This window comes from Octopus bimaculoides, chromosome 2, assembly GCF_001194135.2.
Source record: "Octopus bimaculoides isolate UCB-OBI-ISO-001 chromosome 2, ASM119413v2, whole genome shotgun sequence".
NCBI lineage: Eukaryota > Metazoa > Mollusca > Cephalopoda > Octopoda > Octopodidae > Octopus > Octopus bimaculoides.
This window is the reverse complement of record NC_068982.1, coordinates 128,503,366-128,513,510: the sequence shown is the minus strand read 5'-3', so window position 1 is coordinate 128,513,510 and position 10,145 is coordinate 128,503,366. Positions and strand designations below refer to the sequence as shown.

Genomic DNA, 10,145 nt, shown 5'->3' with positions numbered 1-10,145 from the left:
ATATTTTTACTACTGGCACTCCATCAGTAATGATGATAAATGTTCCAGTTGATCTGATCAACTGAACAGCCTGCTCGTGAAATTAACATGCAAGTGGCTGAGCACTCGACAGACATGTGTACCCTTAACATAATTCTCAGAGGGATTCAGCATGACACAAAATGTGATAAGGCTGTCCCTTTGAAATACAGGTACTACTCATTTTTGCCAGCTGTGTGAACTGGAGCAACGTGAAATAAAGTGTTTTGCTGAAGGACACAATGAGCCACTGGGAATTGAACTCACAGCCTTACAATTGTGAGTCAGATACCTAACCACAAAGCCATGCACCTGTGTGTGTGTGTGTGTGTGTGTGTGTGTGTGTGTGTGTGTGTGTGTGTGTGTGTGTGTGTGTGTGTGTGTGTGTGTGTGTGTGTGTGTGTGTGTATATAGAAACCTATTTATATGCATATTAATATGGGAATATACATTTATGTATATTTAGTAACTGAGTAAACCTAATGGCCTAGAATTACTCTTTCATTATTATTATTCAAATTTAATTGACACTTTTATTACCATGTAATAAAATGACTGATCATATGTTACTATACTTTTATTTTTTATAGCATGAGAATTATTCCTGTTAATTTAGAGAAAAGCAAAAGTTATAATTAGTATCTGGAATACAGTTTTCATGATAAGGGTTTAGTACTGTTATCTTCTCTTAAATATCCATATATCATTAAAAGTTATATTTTACCTATCAAGTGGATTAAAAGAGTGAACGTTTTATAGCTAAGCATGTGTTAACATATTTAATGTTAAAGCTCATTAAAAACTAGCTACTTTGTTTGGAGAGTAGTGTATACATGTCAACACTGGCTGCTCACATGCCTTCTCTACCTGTGAGAAGTTAAAAGAAATTGCAAAAATAGATTCATTTCTTAGCTAGACATTGACAAGTGAAATATCATCTGTACAAACAATAATAAGTAAGTCTGACAACTAGGTGAAAAGGAATCTTGTTCTGCAAATGTTATTGTAAATATTTTCTTTGTTTTGTAATGATTCTCTCGTTTGGAGATATAAATACATTTTGTTATACACATTTTGTGTGAAAAGAAAAAGAAATGCTTCTTATCAATGTATTTAAAATATGTGAATAGGATATTATGATGCTAGGTAATATTTTAGCTGAGCTCATCGGTTTCTATCTACAACAGTAAGTTTCCAATTATCATTTCATCGCCACATACACAATGCTTGTATAAAAACGAGTTGAGGCAATAACAAATGCTTATGTGAAATAAATTTATTTAAATTAATAAAAGAAAATTATATAGTAACTATTGGTGCAGGCATGGCTGTGGTTAGGAAGCTCACTTTGCAGTCGTGTGGTTTCAGGTTCAGTTGCACTACACAGCAGCACCATGAGCAGGTTTTCTACTGTAACCTGAGGCTTACCAATGCTTTGTGAGTGAATTTGGTAGACAGAAATGACGTGGAGTGTGCATGCATGTGTGTGTGTGCGGGGGGGGGCATGCATGCATGCATGTGCGTGAGTGTGTTGGTCTGTTTGTGTCTCCTATCCCTAAAATTTAGAGGCTCATCAAAAGATATTGATAGAATAAGTATCAGAATTGAAATAGAAAATACAGGGGTCAATTTATTTGATTAAACCCTTCAAAATAATGCACCAACACTGCTGCAGTTCAATGACTGAAACAAAAATAGATAAGATATACCAATCACAATATATGGCCCTAAATTCTATCAGCTAGTGATTTGGCATAGTTATTTATTTAAATCTTTAAAGAGTATGTTCTGGATAGGGAATTATTATTAGAGTAGCAGATTGGCAGAGTTAGATTAACAATAAAATGTCTAGGGGTATTAGACCTGGCTCTTTATGTTCCCAGTTTAAATACTGTTAGGGTCAACTTTGCCTTTCATTACTCCAGGGGTGATAAAATAACATATCAATATATAGATTTACTCACACACACACACATGCATCACACATGTATGTATGTGTGTGTGTTTGTGTGTGTGTGTGTGTACATGCAACTAGTAAGGGTTGGTGACAAGAAGGACATCCAGCCATGGAAAATCTGCCTCAGCAAATTCCAATCATCTCATCATTATCATTGTTTAACGTCTGTTTTCCATGCTGGCATGGGTTGGACAAGTGACAGGAGCTGGCCAGCTGGAGGAACTGTCCAGACTCCAATTGTCTCTTGTGGCTAAGGTTCTATGGCTAGATGCCCTACCTAATGCCAACCAATTTATGGAGTGTGTCAGCTGCTTTTTAGGTGCCACTGGCATGGGTATGGATTTCATGTGGCACCGGCACCTGTAAAGGACAACCCTGTATGTACAGATGACAATGATTTTACTTGGTTTGACGCATCTTCTCAAGTGCAGTAAAACTGGCCGCAACTCCTAGTTCCTTGTCATTTTCTATCTAAGCAAACAGTTAATTGCTGCTGCTGCTGCTGCTACTGATGATAATGATGATGATGATGATGAAATTGACCAGTATCTCAGTGCATATACTGTTTTCAAATATAGAATGTCTTTCTAACTTCATTCAACCTATTGCTCTTAAATAATGATAGAAGACTTAAAAATAAAAACACTTTCTGTTTCTCTGCATTGTAGTAGCATGGTTTTTCTAGAATTACAAGTGACCTCCTATTGCCACAAATGGCCCAACGAAGTGAAAATATTTGGAGAAATGTGAAAATGATATAAACGTAGTATTTCATAACATTTGGCAAAAGAAAGTCTTTGGTAAGAGTCCTACATAAAGGATTCGATATTGGAATAGACTGATGAATTTGATTAGGAATAACTAGTTTTGTTGCACTTCTAGAATTACATATACAAATTAGAGTGTTCTTGGTATAGAAAATTTCCAAAAGGAGGAAAGATGTGTTTAAATAATAATGTGAAAGCATGAAGAGTGAACCTGAATGGATAAAAGACTTAGAGAAAAAATAAAGCAAATACTTTCTTTTAAAGTATGGATGGGGGTGGGGAAGAGTTAGAGAGATATTAAGAATAGAAAAAGAATGAAATGAAGTGGGACAGATTAAACAACAGCATATAAGTACACACACACGAACCCCCACACACACATGTGCACACATACATATACATACATATATATATATATATATGCATAAATATTTGTGCACACACACATACACACACACACACACACGCGCGAGTTTTATGCAACACTGCAACTCATCAGATCCTGTTGAACCATTCTAGTCATGCAGGAATAGAAGACAAATGTTAAATAATGATGACAATGTTGATGATGATGATGATCATGACGATGACAGCACTGTGTATATGTATGAGTGAGTATGTTTGTGTGTGTGTGCATATGTGTGTGTCTGTATCTGTGTCTGCATGTATGTATGTATTATTGTGGTACTGGTGCAATTGTTGATGATGATGATGAGGAGGAAGACGACAACGACAACGCTGACGGCAACATCAACGATGACGGTGATGATGACTATGATGGTGATGATAATATTATTCTGAATTTTCTAATTAGTTTTCCATTAAAAAATTTCTTAATTTTATGACATTCTTTTATTCCATGATTTAAAACTTGAAATCAAAAGTATTTTTTAAAAACTATTTAGACCTGAACAGTTTCTAGCTAACCAAGTAAATATGTGTTAGCTGCTTTATTTCTTCAGTTTTAAATATTTATAACCAATATATCTTTACTTTATTCTATTGTTTTTTATTGTCACTTGGAAATATTTTTATATCAACTTTCCAAAATAACCACCCAAGATTTATTTAATAATTTGCTGATATTTCAATGATAAATTTGACAAATTTGTTCTCTATTTTTCATTTTAAGAAATGATGAGGATGTTCTAATCAGTCCTCCAGGTTAAATTTCTTTCTTTCTTAAATGCCAACATATCTGTTGTAAATTGCTTTGTAATTTATTTGGGAATTCTAAATTTAATGTTACATTTCTTGCATTTTTTTCTTTTACTTTCAGCTCCATTCTTCGTAAAACATTTACCTCATACAATCGATGTTATCGAAGGCACTGATGTTCGTCTAGACTGTGTTGTGAAGACACAGAAACCTGTTCCTCAAATTGAAGTCATCAGTGACAGCCAAACAATTGAGGGGGGTGTAAAAAGTGTTTCACAGACGGTGAAGCCTGCTGAGAAAATGACTCCCAGTCATGTCTCTGATTACAAGGTGACCACCTCTGCTGCTGCTGCTCCATGCAGTGGAGAGGAACGAGAAATCGATCCATCTTTTACTCAGAAATTTGATGATATTGTAGTTACCGAAGGTGAGGATGCAGTATTGGAATGCAAAACCTCTGGAGAATCAGACGTCAGATGGTGAGTTATTACATCTCCTGATTCCGTTAGTCTAACATTTCCAGAATGTGATACCAACAAACACCAATGAAGTCAATGATCAAATCTAGGTCCTTTCCATAAGAAATGGATATTTGAAAGACATTCATCTAATTGAAAGATTATTGGGAGAGATGTCAAACTCATTAGGCAGTTAGTTATTAAATTGGTCAGTTAATAGTAAATATTTTTTCTATTAGTTTTTTCTTCTGCTAAATTTTTTCTTTTCTTTTTTTAATTGAATTCCTGTCTTAATTTTTCTCTCCTTTATCTACACCTAAACTATAGTTTAAATTTTAAATTTTTATTTCCATTCTTTTATTTAGTTATACTTTAAACTTAATCAGCATTGTAATAAGCAGCTGAATAAAATTACAGACATCTCATTTGATTATCTAATTAACATTTGCATTTGTTGTGTTTTACATATACTTTTTACATGAAGAAATTAATATAAATTAATATATATATATATTTTTTAATTTGGTAAGGATGTAATCTTTTTTTAGTATAAATCAAACAAAAAAAAAACTAAGATTTGAACACTTGCAGGGTCTTTTCTTTTAATGTTTTTTTTTTTTACCCCTTCCCAAATTAATGTCACTTGGTAAACTGAAACTCTTGTGAAATATTTGAGTTCTAAAGTAGATTACTATTTCAGTAATTCTGCTTTTGAGATATTGTGTGATTTTACTGTTGGATAAAAGAAGAAAATGTCCATAAAAGAAGGACAAAAAATTAATAACAAAAAAAAACTTTATTCTAAAATAAAAAAAAATATATTAACAATGATATAGACTAAAATGGAAAAAAATTGAAATAAAGTTTGGCTTTTATTTCAATTTCATACACTCATTTTAATTTGCTCTTCTGTGGGGGTGGGGGTGGGGGTGGTATGGGGTTAACAAACACAACATCATGTTAACCTGCTTATTCAGTAAGAAAATAAAATGTTTGCGCAATGAATCCTTTAATCTTTTAAACCAAATACTTTAGCTAAAGAAAACAAAATCAAAACAAAGTGATTTAGTTTCAAACTTATAAGTGAATAATTCAAAAATTGGTGGTTGTTGCTGAAGTTGCTAACCAATGTGATAAGCTTTATATGTTGCCAGAAATTGTTCTTTGTCACTTTGCTTTATATTTCTATCAAAACATGCAAGTATTTAATGCTTAAATGAACAGAAAAAAAAATGTTGTCTATGCTTTTGGCAAAGTAGAACAATGTTTTGCATCTGTTTTGTGTATATAAGCATACCATATTCTTAAACAGAAAAATAAAATTCGTTTGGTTTTTAAGAGTAAAATATTGTAATGAGATTTTCTTTTCCCAGTATAATTGTCTCCAAATGTAAATTAACTTAGCAATACTTATATACATTATATAAGCTCTTTCTCATTCTTCATATAAAATCTATTCGAGTTTATTTTGTATTTCGATAAGTGGTTTGAGAAGAGGTATATAAAGCTGATTTATACTATTTCCTGGAATATTTTGAAGGAATTTTCATATTACTTATATATTACTATGTTGTAAGTGTTTTCTGATCATTATTTTATTAAAGATTCTGAGTAAAAGTCAAGAAAGAAACATTGTCATTTAATATAGCAATCTTATGATGTGTGATTCATGTTGTTGTTTTAAAAGAAAGGGAAATATATTTTCTGGCGGTAGTTCTTATATTCATGATGTTCTTGAAGTATTATCAGAATGAGTAGAGCACCTTTTAAAGTACTTATAAAACACTCAAAACTATTTCTTGTAACCATTTTCAATATCTAAGGTTAACATTAATATAAATATCAAGCAAGAAATATATAATATATGTTTGAAAAATGCAATTAGTTACAAGTGATATATAAATGCATTGATAAATATAGAAAATCAGAGTTTTATAAAGATGAACTCATTAGAATATGTTAATAAGACTGCAAATAAAGAACAACAGTTGTACAGAGATATCTCATTTGACTATTAATTAATATTTGCATTGGTTATAATTTATGTATGCATTTTATATAAAGAAGCTAGTATAAATCATTATCTTTTAAAATTGTGGTAAGGCTGTGATCCCATTGTAATATAAATCTATTGAAAAAGGAAAAGATTTGAACACAACAAGCAAGGATAGGTCAGTTTTATCAATGATTTTGAATTGCTTTGAGACTAGTAAGTACTGATGATAGTGAGTGAAAGAATTTGGTATGCTACTATATGAAAGTGAAGGTACAGGTTAGTGGTTTGAATGCTGGATTCATGATCTTTAAGATGCAGGTTTGATTCTTTTGATCCAAGTGGTACATCATTTCTTTGAACAGAACACTTAATTTCCAGTACACTCAGCTGAATGTAATTACCAGTGGCACCTGGATATTAGCCCTGGGATGAACTGTTCAGTGGGGAGAAGGATTTTTCAGCCTTAAATGCCTTAAAAATTTGGTTAAGCACAGTAACTTATGCAGATTATCATGAGCCTGTTGGCTTAAGGAAACTGCATGAAAGTCTATAATATACCATACTCTATAACAGTTTCTTACTGTGAAATAAGCATATAAGTGACTAAGAAAATTACTAGAATTTTAATTAAAATGAAAGAGAGAGAGGGGGAGGGGGGAGAAAGAGAGAGAGAGAGAATGAATAATACTTTACAAATGTTTTGTGTTTGTGTACGTTTCTGCTTAGCTTGCTTTGAAATGGCAGACTCATATTGATTATATATATTCTAACTGTATAGAAATAGATATGTGAATATTTTTTCATTTTTGTATTTTGGATTATTTTGCTTCCTGTCTCTTGTTGTCTCAGTGTTAATGTCATGTCTCAGATGTAATATAATTTTGTTTAAGAGATACATTTGACCATTAATGGCTATCATGTGTTGTCACAGTTTCTATGAAGGCTGCTAAATATATACTAATTAAACCTGACAGAAAGCTAACACTAAAAACAGTTTCTGTTGCTTATTATGAATTGTAGTCATGGATCATAACAATTAATTGATCTGGAAATGTAACTCAATAATGTATAAAATTTCATTTTGCATTTGATTAATTGAATTCTTTAACTGTAAATGCTAGAGTCAAAATTAAATTATGAATATTTTTTATTTAAGACATTTTCCAAACTCTAATGATTTGAAATATTTTGTATTAATTATTTTCTAAAAGTTCTGTTATAGATTTGGTAATATAATGTTCTGTTTGTTTATATATATATATATATTCCGTATTTTCTTTGTTTGATTATAAAGATTATGCAAATTTCTGGCAACATATAGAACAAACTACATGATTTATTAGAAGCTGATAGGGGTTGTGATAATTTGTGCTTAATTATGATAACTAAAGCATATTTACACAACAAAATAGCATGTCAACTTTTTGATATAGTATGGAATATAAACAAAACCTTTGTGTGGACACACATACATAATTGATGATACAACTATTTATATATATTTGCTGAAGAAATATATAGATATATCAACATTAACATTAACAACTGATACAATTTAGTAAAATGTATAAATAATCTATATATATTTGACAAAGAGAACAAAAGGGTTTAAGCTTGAAAATGTTTCTGTATATGATTAATATGTAAAAAATATTTATAAATCAAATAAAATAATATTGTAATAATATTATGATATAAAATAATATATAATCATACTATATCAAAGTGTTGGCATACAAAATATTGGAAGAAAAAGGTATAAATGGGAAATGAATTTTTTTGAAACAGGTTTGGTGTGAAAATATGATATGCAATTTCATAAATATTTCCTTTGAACTTAGGCCAGTAAATATGAAAGTTTGTTGTAAAGAATTTTGTAATATATAATTATACCAGTTTATCCCTGTTTGTTTGCTTATGTATTGTACCAACATTATGTTGTGAAATATCCTACAAATAAGCTGTTAGCAACTTCAGTGTATGTATATTTATGGTTGTATGTGTGTCTGTGTACATGTATGCGCATATGTATGTGTATGTGGTGTATTTATGTAGGTGTTTTGTTATTTGTTTTTTTTTTATGTTCAGCAATGTCAGTTGTATAGATCAGCAATAATTAAAACAAAAATGATATTGTCTTCTGTGTACCGCTTTGTTATTATTGAAATACTTGTGAAATCAATTATAAAGATCACAATTCATCACATTTGTAAAGGTATATACATGAGTGCTGATATCCCTCTAGGTTTGAACGTTATTGAGTTATATTATCTTTTTTTTTCAAAAGAAAATCTAGGACTGTAAATATATGCACTACAAATTTGTTATATATATATATATATATATATATACATATACTAGTATATCAATAAATACCTAGAAAGATATATGCATATTTATATATTTTTATATATATGTATACATATACATATATATACATACATATGTACATATATATAAATATATATAGATATGTATATGTATGTATGTATGTATACACATATGTATATATTAATGCTTGTTTTTATGCAAAATTATCTATAAAAACAACTTAACATTAAACCAAAAGATCGTTCAATGCATTTTAGTAGAGGACATATCTATTTATTTTTTCACGAAAAAGGTTGACAATATACATGCACATGCCCACACATGTGCATACATACATACATACATACATGCATGCATGCATGCATACATACATACATACATACATACATACATACATACATACATACATACATACATACATACTTTATACAAGGCGCTCATTAAACACCAGAGATTTTAGTTCCCTTTTTTAAAACTTCTGAATAGAGTATTTGAATTTATTGCTAGATTTGTTAGGCAAAGCAGACTATCAAAACGAAATAGTGTTCAATATCTTTTCAAATTCGTCTTTGAAAATTTATAGAAAGGTGAGGTGAGGTAAGGTGAGGTGATATAACTTCTCAAAGATATATCAAAAAGCACAAATGTAAAAAGCAGCTGTTTTAAATCCTTTTCCAAATGGAGATACCTGGCAGTAAATTTGGATTTCCAATGAAGGTTTCTTTTACAATGAAGCCACCATTAAACAGGCAGATTGAATGCCTTTACAGTTATGTAAACTTCAAAAGCAACGTTAATCTGATATTTTAGCAAAAGAAAACACCCAGAAGCCCTCAGTAATATTCTATGAAGTTTCTTAGCATAGAAATAGAAGCTTATTTGATTTTGAAAGTCATGTTGCTGGTCAATATCACATTCCACTGAGCCATAGAAAAACGTGCACCATGAAACGAGGTGAATTCTAATGTTGCTGCTTAATTTTTGAGACAGCAATTTGATTTGACAAAAGATGAATAAAAGCAAATATGCTACAGATGCCACAGCTTGGTTGATAATTAATATTTAGATCTTTTTAAGTTGCATAATTGGCAAATTAAGAGGTAAGGCATTTTGTGTGTGTGTATACATACATATAAACACACACACACATAAACATGCATGCATGCACACACACATGTACATGTGCACATGCACACATGCACGCACGTGCACACACACACACACACACACACACACACACACACACACACACACACATGTTTGATATTGTTGTAAGAAGTCAGATGACAGTGATTTCAAAGTTTCAACGTGCTTGCTACAGTCCAGTGAAGGCTATCAGACCAAATCATCAAAATCCTTGTCAACACTCTGCTTGTAAAAGTATAAGAAATATGTATTCTCACGAAAAGTATTGAATAATTCTTCAGTGTAATATTAAATTGTATTTATTATAACTGAAC

The 10,145-nt window shown here is 30.9% G+C and overlaps 1 protein-coding gene across 1 annotated transcript in view; it reads left to right on the top strand.

The window, feature by feature from the left end:
- Positions 1–10,145, top strand: part of LOC106877301 (titin) — a gene marked incomplete at its 3' end in the record, with an annotated part of 606,785 nt that overhangs the window by 534,668 nt on the left and 61,972 nt on the right. The window contains exon 306 of the mRNA XM_052965881.1: positions 4,022–4,379. Within this exon, the coding sequence (XP_052821841.1) occupies positions 4,022–4,379 (358 nt within the window). The remainder of the gene's footprint in view (positions 1–4,021; positions 4,380–10,145) is intronic.